Source organism: Homarus americanus, unplaced genomic scaffold (genome assembly GCF_018991925.1).
Source record: "Homarus americanus isolate GMGI-L3 unplaced genomic scaffold, GMGI_Hamer_2.0 scaffold52806, whole genome shotgun sequence".
Lineage (NCBI taxonomy): Eukaryota > Metazoa > Arthropoda > Malacostraca > Decapoda > Nephropidae > Homarus > Homarus americanus.
In genome coordinates, this window is record NW_024720773.1 from 6426243 (window position 1) to 6444966 (window position 18724).

The window sequence follows — 18724 nt, forward strand, 5'->3', positions numbered from 1 at the left end:
TTAGGGTGATATTGTACATCTGGGCAGTAAAATCTGTACGTACTATACTGTTTAGTATTTCCACTCATAAATGTCTTAACAGGATGCATGTGAAGGTTCCCCAATACACACAAATACACTCACCAACATTATGTTCTGTGCACACTTGCATGTAGCCTGTGTATACACGTGTTTGCATGTGAGATTGTTTCACATGTTTGCCAATTTACCAAACCACTGGAGATGTTTAGGAAATATATCAACACCTTGTTACAGTTACCAAGAGGATGTTGCAGCTAATGTTGTACAGTATATGCGTGTTTTATGGTCTGTAACGAAAGTGTGGCTTGTGACAATTTCAATACTGTTGTAATAAAATGGTTCGCAGTTAGCAAAATAATTTTTCAGGTAATAGATTAAAAATATATTTTTATTTCAAATGATAGGCAAATTTACGATAATTCAAGTGTTACTAAATACAGTATTTATTTACCCTGCTGGTGGAGGGCAGGAGAATCGAGCCCTAGTGGTGATGTGGTCAGTCTGTTGCTACATGTAGAGTAAACATAAAACTTATCGTTCATCTTTCAGTGTATTGGGTTTATAGTTATTTCTACCCCAGGTGTCAACTCAGGTGAACTCAGTCCTTCTTGTGACAATGGTCAGAATACTGTACAATACTTTTAATAAAAATGCACATTAATTATTGTATTTTCAAACACTGCATCTTATGTTTCTGCCATGCACAGGCCAACCGGCCTAGTGCAGACTCCTTATTTTCTTATTTCCAAGGGCGGATCGGGGGTCCTGGGGGTCCTGGATCGCCCCTTTTCATCAGAAAATTCCAATAGTACTTATTCCTTAATGTAGTGTTGTACTTAGGCATTTTTGTATTGTGAAAAGTTATTACTTTTGACCTAAAAATATCTCCTAATATCAAGTGCACATAGCTTTAAAATGGCCTTAAAATGTCCATGATACTGGTTAGATTTAAAAAAAAAAAATTATGGAGGGTGCTTACAGCTCCCCCCCCCCACCAACCCCAGCTGGGTGGGCTCGCTTTGCTCACCATGTTCTCCCCACCCACAACTTCTCGGACCCCCCTCCCCCCCCTCTGATATTCCTGGATCCACCCTTGATCTCTCATGTGTTACAGGAGACAAACTGAGCCTCACAACACACACACACACACATTGTTTACAAATATATTTTTTGGGGGGTAAATTTTCCCAGTTCTATTGAAAATTGAAGTTTATGGTAATGTTTTCCCCACTGAATGTTCTCACCTAACACTAGAACTTTTATGGCATTTGACTAACTACAATTTTTTCTGCTATGGCATTTTAGGAGTTGAAGGATGAAACTGTTGAATTGGTTGTGGTGGCCCTCGTCATGGCTAACCCTAGTTGTGGTGGCCCCCGTCATGGCTAACCCTAGTTGTGGTGGCCCCCGTCATGGCTAACCCTAGTTGTGGTGGCCCCCGTCATGGCTAACCCTAGTTGTGGTGGCCCCGTCATGGCTTCAGTTGTGGTGGCCTGTCATGGCTAACCCTAGTTGTGGCCCCGTCTTACTAACCCTAGTTGTGGTGGCCCCCGTCATGCTAACCCTAGTTGTGGTGGCCCCGTCATGGCTAACCCTAGTTGTGGTGGCCTCCGTCATGGCTAACCCTAGTTGTGGCCCTCGTCATGGCTTAACCCTAGTTGTGGTGGCCCCCGTCATGGCTAACCCTAGTTGTGGTGGCCCCGTCATGGCTAACCTAGTTGTGGTGGCCTCGTAACCTAGTTGTGGTGGCCCCGTCTTAACCCTAGTTGTGGTGGCCCTCGTCTTAACCCTATTGTGGTGGCCCCCGTCATGGCTAACCCTAGTTGTGGTGGCCCCCGTCATGGCTAACCCTAGTTGTGGTGGGCCCCCGTCATGGCCTAACCCTAGTTGTGGTGGCCCCCGTCATGTAACCCTAGTTGTGGTGGCCCCCGTCATGGCAACCCTAGTTGTGTGGCCCCCGTCATGGCTAACCCAGTTGTGGTGGCCCCGTCATGGCACCCCTAGTTGTGGTGGCCCCGTCATGGCTAACCCTAGTTGTGGTCCCCCGTCATGGCTAACCCAAGTTGTGGTGGCCCCCGTCATGGCTAACCCTAGTTGTGGTGGCCCCCTCATGGCTAACCCTAGTTGTGGTGGCCCCCGTCATGGCTAACCCTAGTTGTGGTGGCCTCCCCGTCATGGCTAACCCTAGTTGTGGTGGCCCCGTCATGGCTAACCCTAGTTGTGGTGGCTCCCGTCATGGCTAACCCTAGTTGTGGTGGTCCCCTTGGCTAAACTCTAGTTGTGGCCTCCGTCATGGCTAACCCTAGTTGTGGTGGTCCCCGTCATGGCTAACCCTAGTTGTGGTGGCCCCCGTCATGGCTAACCCTAGTTGTGGTGGCCTGTCATGGCTAACCCTAGTTGTGGTGATCCCCGTCATGGCTAACCCTAGTTGTGGTGGCCTGTCATGGCTGTAACCCTAGTTGTGGTGGTCCCCGTCATGGCTAACCTAGTTGTGGTGGCCCCCGTCATGGCTAACCCTAGTTGTGGTGGCCCCGTCGTGGCTAACCCTAGTTGTGGTGGCCCCCGTCATGGCTAACCCTAGTTGTGGTGGCCCCGCGTCATGGCTAACCCTAGTTGTGGTGGCCCTCGTCATGGCTAACCCTAGTTGTGGTGGCCCCCGTCATGGCTAACCCTAGTTGTGGTGGCCCCCGTCATGGCTAACCCTAGTTGTGGTGGCCCCATCACTTCAACTAACCCTAGTTGTGGTGGCCCTCGTCATAGCTAACCCTAGTTGTGGTGGCCCCGTCATAGCTAACCCAAGTTGTGGTGGCCCCGTCGTAGCTAACCCAAGTTGTGGTGGCCCGTCATAATAACCCTAGTTGTGGTGGCCCCGTCATGGCTAACCCTAGTTGTGTGGTGGCCCCGTCTCTTCAGCCCAACTTAGTTGTGGTATTTTCGTCATGGCTAACCCTAGTTGTGGTGGCCCCCGTCATGGCTAACCCTAGTTGTGGTGGCCTCCGTCATGGCTAACCCTAGTTGTGGTGGCCTCCGTCATGGCTAACCCTAGTTGTGGTGGTCCCCGTCATGGCTAACCCTAGTTGTGGTGGGTAAGTTACTATACAGTAGTAGAGGCGTCAGTTGCATGTTAGTGTAATATGTTGGTGTGGCGCTGCCCTGTATAATATAGCCTTCAAATGGACCAAGGTAGTCAGTGTGTGTGTCTCTCACTCTGACACTGTAATACACACACACACACACACACACACACACACACACACACACACACACACACACACACACACACACACACACAAATGATAACAATATTTCTTGTAATAAAATATTTAATATATGCATAAAGTTTGAATAATATTTAGATTGAGAAAGAAGTACAGTACTGGTTAGTGATTACTCAGTTCTAAGCTCATTTTGCCTCCTTCAGTAAGTCAGTGGAGTTACTGTTGTGCTTCTAGGCAAAAGAAATAATTATGTATGTATCAGTAATTCAATGTACATGTTTACCATGATCACATAAATGTAATGAGTATGAAGACTGTGACGAGTGATATATCCTCACTAATGTTGCCTAATGACTACACAGTACAGTACTGTGGTGTTTAGGAGTGAGTGGGGTACTACAGTAATGTCATTTTCTTATCTCCCATTTTACTTCCTTTCCTCTTTTAATAACCGTAAACATAGACCTAACTGAAACAGTCATGTGGAAACCCATAACAAAGTTTGTATAACAACATAGGTCTAACTAACAGAATTTGTCCAATACGCTAATGAGTTCTGTTCTCCACAGTCACCACATCTTGCCCATCGTGATGGGGGCTCACCCGGACGACTACGCGCGGCAGGCACCAGAAAAGTCTTACATCCATATAGACGACTTTGAAACACCGAGAGAACTTGCCAGTTATCTACATCTTCTCGATCAAAATGATGATCTTTATAATGAATATTTTAGGTGAGTAACGGTGATAGTGAAACAGGTTTATTTGTAATCTACAGTATTGTATTTTTATGAGTATTAACTGTTTGATAATGTGAGGGAGAGATGTTATTGTCTGTTTTATATGAATCATATATGGATTGTCTGGGTATGCTCTTATTTATAATTTTATCTTTTCTTGCTTCTTTAGATTTATTTCTTGTTTAAGATTATCACTTTGCAGTAATATCTCCATTACCCGAATTTCCTCTTAACTAAACTCTCCAATAGCTGGAATTAAAATTTGCTCTGAATTTTCTGGAAAATTCCGGGTTCAGGAATGACTTTTTAAGGGGCGCATTTTCCGGAAATTCCGAGAAAATTTTTGCGGTACCTGGAAAACTTCCTAGGATGGGAGATTTTTTCGGGGGGTGGGTGGTGGCTTGAGGGATGAAATAATGCTTCATTCTGGAAAATTCTTAGAAAATTACGGTACCCGGAAAAATTCTGGGGGATTTTTTCCAGGTTTGAGACATGGTGTAATGCATAATTTCTGGAAATTCTGAGAAAATTTTCCAGCCACCTGGAAAATTTAGGAAAATTCTGGGTATGGTGGAGCTCTGCACCAATTGTTCTGGCTAACTGAGATATCACTGTACAGGGAGTTCTGCTATAACGCGTGTTTTGATAACGCGAATTTGCTCTAACGCGATTTATGAATTCGGAACAATATTTGTATAACGCGAACGCTTGTTTGCTATAACGCGATTTTTGCTTACTATTTCTCCAATTTTGTGGTATTAACTGTGAATATGGTAAAGAAGAATATCTCCAAAAGGCGCTCTGATGATAGAATTCCCGGTGATTATCGTAAAAGAAAGGATATAACACTTGAAGAGAAGCTCAATGTTATCAACCTCAAAATCACCCTTCTCCCCCATCAAGTTACATTCATATTTTTTCAAGGTAAAGTGTTAAATTTACTGTATGATTTCATTATTAGATATGAGTGTAACATTTATTTAGACTGTGCTATCCTTTGTGTTAGGCTAAATACAAAATTTTTTCGATTTCGAGTAATCTGCACCTAACCCTATTTTCTCCATAAGCCCTGTTATTTCTATTACGCGATTTTCTATAACACGATATTTTACAAGAACACAATTATCGCGTTATAGCAGAACTACCTGTACATGTACAATAGTTTTATGCCAGACACTACTGCAAATGTTTCTCATAGGTGGGTAAGAACTTTCTCTCTTTGTATAAGGTTTGGAGTTTCCTTATCATCTCAAGATGTCAGTTTACTGTATTTTATCTTGACTGGCCAACGCAAGAGGGGATCTGAACCTTGAATGTCAATGGGGGTTCTGCCTGAGAGGCTAATATGCCCCGTGTACAATTTTTTTTGTTTCTCATTTTTCCCAGAACCAAGTAACAACCATAAAAGTATACCCTGTAGTTAATTGAGATATACTGTATTTAATCATTAACTTCTTGAACAGGTGGAAAGGCACGGGCGAGTTTATCAATACTTACTTCATGTGTCGACTGTGTGGGATGCTTCACGACGAGGGTCACCAGCAGCACTATGAAGACATAAACGTGTGGTGGCGGGGAACAGGAACCTGTATCAATGGATCCTGGAGGAAATATGATAAGTTTAAAATGGAGCCAGAGAAGAAAAAGACTCCTGAAGGTTAAACGTTTATAATTTTCTTATTGACAAAAAAAAAAACTTGATTTTAACTTGTCATCCACCAAAAAAGTAAGTGATTGAAAACAGATTTATGAGGAAGAGTAACATGTAATTACCATTAACTTTTAAAAAAAAATGGCGTGTTTGTCTTGGATAACAAATTCTCTTGAAGTGTACATGTATTGAAAACCCATACATGGACATTTTGATGGTAGTGCTACTTGTGATTTTTGCTCACAAAATTTACTCTGCAATTACTGTTTGTATATTGTACGTTATTTTCTTGGGCACAAAACTATAAATTAAAAGTTGATATACAGTACAGTAGCTTCAACAGGTAAAAGTGAACTGGATGATAAGAATGTTGAAGTTGTTTCATATTTGTGAGGTGCTGAAAATGTTTTTAAAGCTCAAGTTTCAGCAGGTGTTTTTGTTATAATATAAAGACACAAATACTGTGGTGATAATTATATTGTGAGATGGTAACAACAGATGGTCAGTTGTGAATGTAAAGTTTGGACTGGTGTATTGTACAGGTGTATAAAGGTTGATGTGTGTGCATTGGAGGTTTGCTTTTGTGTTTAAAAGATGGGCTCTTAAAGTTACTGTATGCGCAAAAGAAATTAATGAAAGTAGTTGAAAATTGCTGGTACTGAATACTGTACTGCAGTACAGTGCAGTGCAGTAATTGAATCTTCACTAGAGGTGTTCTGGTACTTTGATAACTTCTAAAGACTGTATTTTACTCTGCAAATCTTCCTCCTGGTATAAAAAATTTACTCTGTAGTTAGTCTAATAAACAGGTTCTGCCATTAACTTTTTTCCTCCAGAATCTTCTTGAGCACATACAGTAAAGTAAGTAAAGCTGTAACTTTCATAACCCTGGACATCAGTACAGTATGTAGAAGTTTTCTCAACTACCATAGTTAGTACAATGTCTTTATCTCATGTTGGGACTTAAACATCATAGTTCTCAAAGCAACAACTCCTTTTCCTTTTTGATTTGCTCTTTCTGATGAAATTCCTTGATGTTGGTAAAATTTAGAGGCCCAAAACTGAGTCTAACCTAATGCATATGCTTGTGTAAAATTTAACCACTTGTATGTAGCATCCTTAGTGGAGGGTAATTTGGAGCTATGCTGGGTTTTTCTAACATTTTTTGCCTTGGTAGCTTGCTGGGTATTGTCAGATTTTAACAATTCCTTGAACTTCTTCTCTTCCTTATAATCAATGAACAGTGCAAAGGAAAGGCAGACCCCATAAAGTGCACACAACTCAAGTCAGTGTTGGGGCAACTGGGAGGCATCTCATTCTCTTAACTATATACAGTACAGTATATATCATTACTGTATGTAACATCAGCCTAATTTTACATATACAGTATACTGTGCAGTATAAGGTAAGTTGACCTCCTTCTCTAACATGAGAGGAAAGATTAGCCCCTTATAAACATTATATCTTATGCAATATGACTCTCAATATTTAGGCTTGTTAAACATGCTACAAAATTACATGCACAATTGTAGTCCTTTAGAAATCAAAGAAAAATCCTTTCTTTGTGGCACCAATATTGCGTGTCTATTACTGTACTTCCAGGCACTCATGCCTGCTGTTTTCCTCCATTTTTATTTCACTTAAATTATTTTCAAGTTTCCACAACTGTCACCCTTATAAAAAAAAGATGGATGGGGAGACAGGTGCAGCACTAATGCTTCCTTTATACTGTGTGCACAAAATGTAAAGTTGGCTGAGCCATAAATTGAATGGGCCACACAGCCGTATCTTCACCATTCTTCTGAAGTACATGATATGTGTCACACTTTATACTATACTGATGACTACTGGTGAACACTAGGTGTCAGAACACATCAGTCTTCATATTATTTATCATTTATCATGTAAACTGCAATTATATACAGTTATGGGTGTTTATTTAACCAATATTCCTATATTATCTCAGCTTGGTCACCCCCATATCTAAATAATGAGAGTCTTATCGTATTTGTACATGTCATTTTGAGGCAGCCTATAATTTCACAGGTACAGCAGTTGGCCATCACATACACTGTGAATTTTGGAAAAGAGAGAACCTCCTTTACTGTATTCCCTCTTAAATATTATCACAAAGGGAGCTTTTGCCGCATTTTTTTTTCTGTGAGGACTTTGTAAAGATACATCTATTCTTAAGATTAAAAGTGCAAAAGTAAATGCCATTCAGAAAATGTTTTTTAGAATACTGGTGCACTTTTAACCAAACAACTCTTTCAACATAGCCTTCAGCTTTACTTGCTGGTGCATTACTCTCTCATCCTATTGTCAATCATATACTGTACCGTTAAATAAAGAAAAATAAAATAATCTTAATTGTTGATGAGCATTGTATGAGCATAGCAATAATTACCGTGTTCTTGGGAAAGTACTGTATATAAGTGAGGTCTGGTTGTTATACAAAGGTACCAATGGCTTGAAATGTTATCGAGAAAAAGATGAATATTTTGTAGATAAATGAAAACTTGGCAAGAGGTTATTTATGATATCAGATAATTACACCATGACATTACTTGATGTATCATTGCTGGTCAATATAACATAAACAAGTTGCACAAACAAGAATTTAGTTTTGGGTAGTTGTTAGCAGTACAGTACAGTATACCATATCCTGGGGTTCAGACATGAGTGTCCATGTTTGTAGAAGCACAAATTTGCCAATACAGTAACTGGTTCTGTAATATTATAAACTTATATAGTAGTCCATATCTGAATGTAAATGTTTTCATGACGTTCACCAAAGACATCCATTTACCATAAATTCAACAATACTTATATTTCTTAGTTTTGTATGTCAGACACATTCACATATAATAATGAATTGTAGTATTACAAGATGATTTTTTGCCTTTTACTAAACTATATCTGGGCTCATAGGTGCAAGCAGCACTCAGGATAAGACAGTGTGTATGTACATAATAAAGGGTATGTGATTTTCTCTCAATAGAAATTTGCATAATTAATGACAGACATATTACTGAAAAATGCATCTTATAGATTTAACTAACAATGCACTAGACCTTTATTGTAGACAAATGTTCCTTTAATGAGTAGCATAATTGTCAAGATTATTGGACCAATATTATCTCAGTATCTTAGGGAGGTTCCACATTACTTGTGCACAACCTACAACTATCAATGGACTTATTTGGTTTATGTTTTTGTTAAGACAGTCTTCACCAAGCTGACTGCTTGGCAAATTGTGAGATTTTCTTTCACATGTTACATTTCTTTATATATTAAAATCAGGTTCAAATAAATTTAGTTAATACACGTTACTACCATTAATGTGTAACAAAAGTTCCGAGAAGACAAATAGGTTAATTAAGAGGGCAGAAAGGGACCCTTCCTATGTAAAGTGAAGTCTGCATAGTTCTGTAATCTGCTACTTATTTATAGTTTGTCTTTTGTATTCCATGTGCTGTGATATGAGTCCTAGTTAGCAGATACAGTTATAAGATGCTGACGTGGTTCATGGCATCATTTGTTTTATCTATTCATGGCTTTATTTTATGCTGTCGTGAGTATTCAGTAGATACTATATGCTGATTATTGCTGTATTTTACATATATTGTGATCACTTTCCAGTTGTCCTACTTTTAGTGTGATATTCATGCAGTTTAAATCTTGGTGCGTGTTCTTGTGTTTTGAATTATTTATTTATGTATGTGTGTTTGAGAAAGTGAATATATATTCCTGATTTATGCATTTTTGTTTGGGATTAGGTTAAGAAAAATCTTTCTTGCAGTCAATATGGTTTAGAGGACATGACCCATTAGATAAAGGGTTGAATATACTAAATATGATTGTTAAATTTTCCTGTATACAGTATCTGAAAATAGTAATGTAATGAATTTGAGCTCAGGGCATAAATACTTCATATGCTTAGGAGTTTATAAGTGACCATGAACAAGAACAGGAATTGCTCTTAAAATCAAGATGGTTGATGATAAGTTGCTGTAGAAATTTATGAATGCTTTATATGGCATGACAGTCTTCAGTTACCAGTACAGTTCTCTTATTTTTGTTGGCTACAGAATTAATTTCTTATAAACTCTTCCACTGCTAAAGCTCAAAGTCTGTGCACATTGCTTTTTTTAAAGAAAACAAAAAATAGTGTACACATTAATCATATAATTTTGTTGGGTTCACAAGTTGATTCTGGGAAGGTACCAATACTTTCCGCAGGAACAGAACTTTTACTAAATCTTTTGTGTTCAGTTGTTATCCCCTTCTTGTTGGTTCTGTGTTAGCAAGTACTGTATAGATTGCTTCCATATTTGATATATTGTGTTGACAATGCAATTCATATTTTAGTTGAACGGTGTATTTTAATACTGTACAATACAGTACAGTATATTCAAACATTAAAATTAAGAACACATACTGAATGGAGCATGAAAATACTACACTGTAGTATAGAGGGATAAAAAAATAGGTCACTGACTCCTAATATTTATGACCATCAAAGATATTGTGCCAAAGGACCTACATACTAAAAAAAAAAAAAATCATAAAAATCTTAATAAAAGAAATTATCATGTACACTCAAGGATTATGTCCTCAGTAAAAATGTAGAGATGATAGGTGAAGCTAATGAACACCTCACCATAACAGAGGTTCATTAAGCCTCAGTAAACCTACCAACCAAAAAGTTTTAGAGTGTAGTGTTGTGTAAGGTTTCATTATGAAGCAGTAGCAGATGCAGCTTTAATATAAGAATGTTTTAAGTTGCTGGAGTTCACTCGCCGCACATAACTTTATAGGTAACATTTAATTTTACCATTTGTGATTTGTTCCTCAAGGGATGTTGATTCATAAACTTTGGTGTTTTTTATCACGTGCTGTACCATCATTTTATTATATGAAAAATGTAGTGCATTTAATGATGAATTTAATTAGTGTTGCCAGTCATAGACAGAGCACAGTACTGCCAATTATGGTAATGTGATAATGTTAACTCAATCATTCCATAGATTAAGATGAGGCAGGAACTATAGGTAATTACATAAGTTTTCATTGTACTGTATTGAATATTTATTTTTTTATATGGTATACTCAGAGTAAACTTATGAAATATCATGTATTTTCATCATTATCAAGATTGAAAAATGAATGGGTAAAATAACATGCAGCTTAGAAAATATACAAACAACTGTACACTTGATGTGCATGTTGCTTTTTTTATAAATGACTGGAATTTTTTGTTCATAGTTTGAAAAATGTAAAGTCCATAGTATCATCAACCATTAGTAGGCATAATTAAGGAGTCATTCTAACCAGTGTACTCCAGTGCAAGAAATGGAAGCCCTGTGGAAGACTGCACCGCTCAAAGTGAGGGTAGATCTTCTTATGTTGACTCAGGCTCTCATGTAGCATCTTTAAGTCAAGGTCACATTCTCTTTGGAGGTTTGTGCAAGAATGTGACTGAGAACCATTGTCATGACTAGAATGAACACCAAAGATAAAGCATATGATTTCAGAGTGACACATGGTACAATAGTTTGAATTCTTGTGCACTTTTTTTTCCTTTTGGAGAATGTGATCTTAGTACCAACAGTATTCATTTCCTACAGTTTAACTTTAGTTTAATATATATGTATATTTTCAATGTGTTATCTGGTATGATTATGTAGAATATCATTTTATACATACTCCTGAACTTTTTGAGTCCAAATTAAGTAACATTCTGCATTTATTCCATTACCATGTATCGCACAATGAATTAGCTATTTACCAGGATGAGTTTCATTTGTGGTGTTTTTATTGGTTGTGGATAATTTTTTTTAATTTGTGGATGTGAAGTCATACATTGTTAGCTTTTAGGGTCCATTGGCAATAACTGCCACTTGTACATTTATCATGACACTGTGTTTAAGAAAGAAAAAAAAAACATTTTAATGCTTAACATGTAGACTGTGTGATTTGCTAGTCCAATTAGTCTGTGCTGGTGAAAGTGTGTACAGTGTAGGACACAATGTAGTGCATTCCCAGATTTTTCATTGTACAGGTGTACAGTATTTCAAATAATGAAAATTAAAGTGGTAAGAAAGATTTTCTTTTCAAATAAGGTTGACAATAATTTTATTTTGTGGTACTGTACATGAAAATAATTTTGTGGATTCATAAGGGATGAAATAAACCACTGGCTTCCATCTCCCATCACAGGTTAAAAATATCTTAAATCTAATTAGGGATAGTTTCTGAAACAAGGTCATGATCATTATTTAGCATGATAAATTTATTTCTTTATTACACACACACACAGAGTACTGTATATGGGCAATCTGTCAAATTAAGCAATCTTTAAAATACCTGTGGAAATGCTGCATTCCGTGTTGTATATAGGTTACGTTAGTTTCAGTGTGAGATTTCTGGATGTTTAAACAAATCTTAGCTGAATAATCAAATCCAATACTGTATAACCTAACCTATTCACAACATGAAATGGAAAATTTTCACAGGTACAGTATTTTACATATTGCCTGATTTAATAGATTGCCTGTAAAATACAGTATATCAGTATATTCATTCATTGGATTATTAGTTGATGAATAAAGTACAATACCTGTACTGCAGTACCATATAAAATTTTGTCTCCAAATTTTTATATCACAGGTAACTTGATTCAGTATACTGTAGTGATATATATAATGTGCAGAACCTTTTGAGGTTCTTTCTTCCAAAATTCATAGACAATAAAAAGGATCTAAATACTGTACTGATGAACATAATAAAGTATAATGGACCTGAAGAAATTTGTGTCATCTGCTCTATGTTGTTGTCTTTAAAAGTGACTGTCAATGAATCATATTATTTTTCTTTTTTAAATATTTTACTCAATAAAAATCACATGAATTTTCATAAATGTACAATAATAATGATAGACTTTTTTAACTGAAAATAACATTGATACAGTCATTAATTTTGTTTTGGTAGCTACATTGTGTTCATGATAGGTAACTTGAATTTTGCCTCTGTACCACAACACTAAAAAAGGATTAAAACTGCTGGCGTAAGGACCTACTGTAGTGTTGTCATGGACACTTAAAAGGAGTTGCAGTTGCATAATGTCATCTATTTTCATGTCATATTTCATAAGAAAATTATATACTCTACTGTTGGGTAACATTCATCATATTCATGGGGTTCTTTTCTATGAGATCAGTAGAATAACTTGTAGATGTCAAAGTAAATATGTTGACATTATCTTGTGATATAAGGAACTGAACATCAGTTCTACTGTTTTCTTTGCAGTGGCATTATTTTTTCTATGATTTTCAAGTTCCATAGTTACAGTATGAGAGTTTTGTGTGGTAATGTGTGTGTTTATCTTAATTAAACATGTATGATTTGTACATAATAAAATGTAGTGCAAGAGATAGTGAAGAATGTGGATTTTTTTATTCCCTTGGTATTAACTATGTAAGATACTGGAGAGACTGAAACCGAGTCAGGTGGAGGTATAAATAAGATGGGTATGAAACACCAGATAAAGGAAGAAATAGACTGGCTGTCTAAAGAGTATGGTGGAAAGAGGAAAAAAGGACAGTGAGGCTGATATCTGTTACAGTACAGTATTCACTAAGGTGCTAGTGCTATCAACTGCCCTCTTACTCTTCTGAAGCATTTCTTTAGCATTCTCAATCCCTTAGCAGTCTTAGGCTAATCTCAGAGGCCAAGAAGAACTACGGGTATTGTAAATTGCTGCACGTAAGGTGACATCACACCTTTGGAACGTCTTATTAAAGACAGGATACGAATTTGAAAAGACTTGTACCATCTCAAAGCTAACAGAAGAGACAGAGAGTAATCTTCGCCAACACTGCACATCTTGCATTACCAGTCACTGCAATGAGTTAAAAAACAGACTTCCTGATAATTTCAAATTTTGAGGAAAATGTCTCTGGTTTCAGTTGTGGAATCTCTCATAGTTGTGAAGGAACCAATATTAGAGATAGCTGAACTTTTTGGGTACCATCCAAAACAAATTGACAATCAGTGGCGCAATTTAACAAATGTTGAGTGGCACAAGACCACGTCAACAGTAAAATGTTTGGAGTGAGGTATATAATTACAAGGATGCTATAGGAGTAAATCCTCTTTCGTGACCTCTGTGAATAACTATCGATGTACTTTCCCTCCCTCACTCTAATGCTAAGGTCGAGAGAGTATTTAGCCAGCTAAATATTGTTAAATCAAAGCTCAGAAATCGGTTGAATATAAGTTCAGCCAGTGTGATTATTGCCATGAAAAATTGACTCAAAAGAGTTGGAAAATGTTGCCATTCACATGAACTGCCAAAACAAGTGGTAAAGCAAATAGGCACAATGGCAGCATACAGTTCATCGACATCAGAAGCTGATCCAAGCTCTTCATCAGTGCCTGTGTCTATCTATTAGAGACTGAAGAGGTAGAGGACTGCAAATTTTTTTGCTGGATTAAGTGAGGAGTACTTAACAACATTTGCACATTTGCTTATTAATAACATTTGCATATTGTGTAGGCTATGTAAGTAATACAAGTACAGTATTGTGTTTAGTGATTTCAAGTGGATTTTAGAGGCCAATCTAGCTAATTTTCATCACCTACATTTGGCAACATTGTTTGAACGATAGTAAGAAAATTTAAATGACAATGTACAGGTTAGGAAGTTAGGTGAGGTTAAGTAAGGTAAGGTTCCAATAGGGGCTAATTTGTTTTGATGGATCTTTTCTTACAATATTTTCATTGCTGAGTTCTGATATACAGGTATTCAATTCTTGGGCAAATGCTTCATTTGGTAGATAATTAAGCCCCTAGGCTCGCACTACTTCATCTTTCTCGGCAGTGAAATGGCAAGGCAGCCCAATCCATGCTCGATACCACCAAAAAAAAAAAAACCCACCCAGACACCCTAATCTAACCTAACCTGTATCTTAACTCAGCTATATCTGGAAAATTAGCTTTTACACAAGAAAATGAATAGAACTGAAAATAATCAGTAAACAAGCCTGTCTAAAAATGCCATCTGATGGCTATGGTACTTTGTATACATCTGTCTCATCACATTTGCCAAAGAAAAGAATAGAAATGAAAGTAATCAGCATACAAAACTATATCCAAACGCACCCTCCATAATTAACGAACTACTGACGTTCACCAATTGCATAGTATATTAACCAAGATTCCTACTTATCATTATCCCAAAATCTTCCTCACAGCCGGATTTCTTTTTAACATAATTGTTCATCTGGTATCGGGTTTCTCTATTTACGTTTGCTCAAAACACCGGAAAACAAAGTGAAATGGCAGTGCTTTTAAATTAATTTTCTATGATAATTCAGCGACGGGCGTGTCGTCGATAATTACCTTAGTAGATTCTGTGCATTACCTAACCTAACTTAGGCTAGGTTAGGTTAAGTTAGGTTAGGTTAGGTTAGGTTAGGTTAGGCTAGGTTAGGTTAGGTTAGGTTAGGTTAGGTTAAGTTAGGCTAGGTTAGGTTAGATTAGGTTAGGTTAGGCTAGGCTAGGCTAGGCTAGGTTAGGTTAGGTTAATAGAGGCTACAGTGCAAATATCCCAGCAGACCAACTCCAGCTAGGAAGACTGAAGCTGGATACACCCATATCGTCCACTACGACACCGACCCGGTTCGTCACCAAGGCCTCACTTCATTACCAATATCAAATTTCACAAGAATATTAATTACACATGTATATAGACGACTCCAGAAGTATTGTGTTAGTATTATACATGAATATTAATGGTTTAAAAAAACGATTCAAAATTGGCACCAGCGTTTAAAGCGCCCAGCAGTGAGATGATTATAGGCGTATTAACAATATTTTTATTATTTATTTTCTTCTTTAAAATGTCTCAAGTGTTTTTTACTATTTTCTATCCCAAGTAACAGTCATTTTCGTGTATATATTGATGGGAATGAACACGGTTACGAAACGGTTCTCTTTATCAGAGTAAATTATACCACATTTATCATAATCAGCAGAGTCAAAGCGATATGCATCATAATAAAAAGTCTTGTATTAGTTATTTATATAGTTAGTTATGTATATACTTTTTTCTCAGATTAAAACATTACATAATCAGATTCGATATTACTGAAGAATTAAAAGTTTAGCTTTAATAATGACGCAACTCAACCACTCAACCTATCATTGTAAGTACCACGAACAGTCCCGGTAAACTGGATGTTATCCTGTTAAATAGTCAAATGAATGTAAATAAATTAATAAAATGATTTATATGGTTATTTTCAGTAGGTTAAATAAGGTTTTATGTGGCATGACAATTAAACTGTTTAGCCATTATATTCGTGGTAAAATTTGAACACTAAACCAATTTGTCTGGTTGATGACGTTTACGGAACAATTTGGTAGACCTTTAATTAACCTCTATATATGTGTTTAGCGAATATAATGCTTGTTTGTGAATGGAGTTTAAAGTTACAAATTATAAGATTATACTTTTATTTTGAAACTCCCAAAGTGAAAATGGTATAATGTTCCAAAATGAAATATACACCTGTAATATTATATAGGTTTGGTTTAATTTGGTTTTTGCTTTCTATTTTCACAATGGAAACGCTTAACTAAAATGTAAACCTTAACAGTGTCAATATAAGTAAAATATATGTCTTTAAAGCATAAATAAGGAAGTAAAATTGCCTTACTATTTCCCTGTGGATAATATATGCTATAAGGTCATCTACCCTTGTATATTTAAGTTGTCTATATGTATTAATCTATATAAATACCAAACTAACTGTCAATATTTATGACTTTTTACTCAATATTCATTTATATAGATAGTACATTAAAATGCCTCCTGAGGTTTAGTTGGTTTACGGGGTTTAGGGAGAACCACGTAAACACTGTAACTACACCATTGACCACTGACTATGAGACGTTTCTGCCGGGAATTCCTTAACTCTTAATGGTTTGTTTGTCTAGTTATGTTGTAGAGCTTATAAAGATGTGTGTGTGTGTAGGGTTATATGTGACCGTAATCAACGTCTTGTGTGTTTTAGATCAATGGTGATGAGATAGTTGCCTGTGGTATCTTGGTTACAGCCTCCAGTCATGTTATCCTTTTTACTGTGTATGTTATGAGGTGTTTCTCCCATATGTTGATGTTATTTAATTATTTCCAGGTGGCAGATGGTTAAGCTTCGAGAAAGATGTTACGTATAGAGTCGTACATCACACCAATCATCCTGAGCTATGTGGATAAATACATCAAAAATCTCAAACCAGAGGATTCTCAGGTAGGCCAGATCTGAGACTCTGACTCTCCGTGTGTCTGTCTCGTTATATATCTGTAATATTGTGTCAGTCTCTCACCACTGTGATTCAGGTTCACTTCCCACTTGGACAGGGTGTGAGATGAGTGCTGTTCAGTGTTATCACTTTCCTCCTGTGCTAACACTGGACCTGTGGGGGAATGCTTTCACTTGACCTTTAGGGAGAATGTCAGTTATGTAACTTGTGCATCAGTTTACTAATATAATATAATTTTAAGAAATTATATTGTTATTGTTTTCCAGGTGTCGTTATGGGGAGGGGACGCTGTATTTAACAACTTAGATTTGCGTCTGGATGTGCTCGAGCAGGAGCTGCGTCTTCCCTTTTCTTTTGTCAATGGTCACATACACGAGTTGAGGATTCATGTACCATGGACCAAGCTAACATCAGAACCAATTGTTATCACCATTAACACCATTGGTAAGTAAACATAATAAGAATTTACAATGAGACTCAATGAGAAAAATAGTAAAAACCTGTACAGTGTAAATGTTTTATGGTGAACGTGTTACATCCTCATAAGATGTTCAGAGTGTAATGTGTTGAAACATTTTCTCTATGAATATAAAACAGCCCAGAGTTATGTGTAAGAAGAATACCCTAGGCTAATATTTTTTTCAACTTCCGGGTTGAGAAGTTTTTGTCAGCGGGAAAGTTATTGATTGAAGATGGTACTGTATTGTCCCAGCCCTTCTGAACTTTCGATCATTCTCCACACCAGCCACGCTGTGACTTCACTGCATGAAACCATGTGACTAAGGTTAAGTTAGGTTAGACAAGGTTAGGTTAGGTTGTGATTTGCTTTAAAATGGAAAACAGTCTTAGTTCAGTAAAGAACAACGTAAATAAATAAATAAATTCATGATTCTCAGCTCAGAAGTTGAAAAAAATAAACAAATTTTTAGCTTTTCCCCCCAAAAAGGACAAGTGATTTTTTAATCCTGACTCGCACTAAGGATTTTCCACTAGCTATTGGCGAGCAGGCAAGTGAAATTGGGCAGCCCTGGGTTAGTTTATATTTATCAAGTCATTCAATTCTCAGCCATCATGAGAAAAATGGAACAATACTATATGTCTGGTCAATTAGCCGTGGCCTAAAAATAATGAATAAACACGTGTGCATCGCGTTAGATTAAAAAAATAATGAAATTTAATATGTTGATTGAAGACCAAAATCAGAATCTGGCACCACTGAGTGGATGAGTCATGCTGGAGAAGGTCTGTTGCCTGTATAACACTGTCTGCACACTAGGTGGAAAATCATTCACCATACACCAACAACCTTTTAATACAAGCCCTTGATGGTTTGATGGGTTTAGATTCTAAACTTTAGAAAATGTTACCATTTTCATAATATAAAAATAATAAGGGACTCTGCCTCTGTTGAACACCTGCAGCCTTCAACTACCTGCCAGAATTTTCACAAATAATTTACTAGAAACACAACCCACTACAGTATATACATGTACCATTGACTTAAAACCTCAGGAAATGTAATATTATATGACTTACTATTTTCAAGAATACAACTACAGTACTGTGCTGTGCTATGCTGTGTGGGGTGTTACTGCATTGTATCAGGCTTTATATTAATTTTGTCATTACTGTATATCATATTATTGTTTTCAGAATGTATCTTAAAACTAAAGGGAGGGGAAGGTGCCAGCTCAGAGTCATCCAGTCAGAGTGGGTCAGGACCAAAGTCTGCTGATGTGAGACGTAAGCAAAGAAGGTGAGTC

General features: G+C 37.0%; 2 protein-coding genes across 2 annotated transcripts in view; both read left to right on the forward strand.

Annotated features, from left to right (window-relative positions):
• Positions 1-13073, forward strand: part of LOC121861134 (glycoprotein 3-alpha-L-fucosyltransferase A-like) — an 83977-nt gene extending 70904 nt beyond the window's left edge. The window contains 2 exon segments of the mRNA XM_042358699.1: positions 3809-3973; positions 5443-13073. Of these exon segments, the coding sequence (XP_042214633.1) occupies positions 3809-3973; positions 5443-5641 (364 nt within the window). The 3' untranslated portion in view covers positions 5642-13073.
• A 3450-nt stretch (positions 13074-16523) lies between these two features.
• LOC121860944 (vacuolar protein sorting-associated protein 13B-like) overlaps positions 16524-18724 on the forward strand; it is a 43556-nt gene continuing 41355 nt past the window's right edge. The window contains exons 1-4 of the mRNA XM_042358341.1: positions 16524-16620; positions 16835-16948; positions 17228-17405; positions 18615-18717. Coding sequence (XP_042214275.1) covers positions 16862-16948; positions 17228-17405; positions 18615-18717 — 368 coding nt within the window. The 5' untranslated portion in view covers positions 16524-16620; positions 16835-16861. The remainder of the gene's footprint in view (positions 16621-16834; positions 16949-17227; positions 17406-18614; positions 18718-18724) is intronic.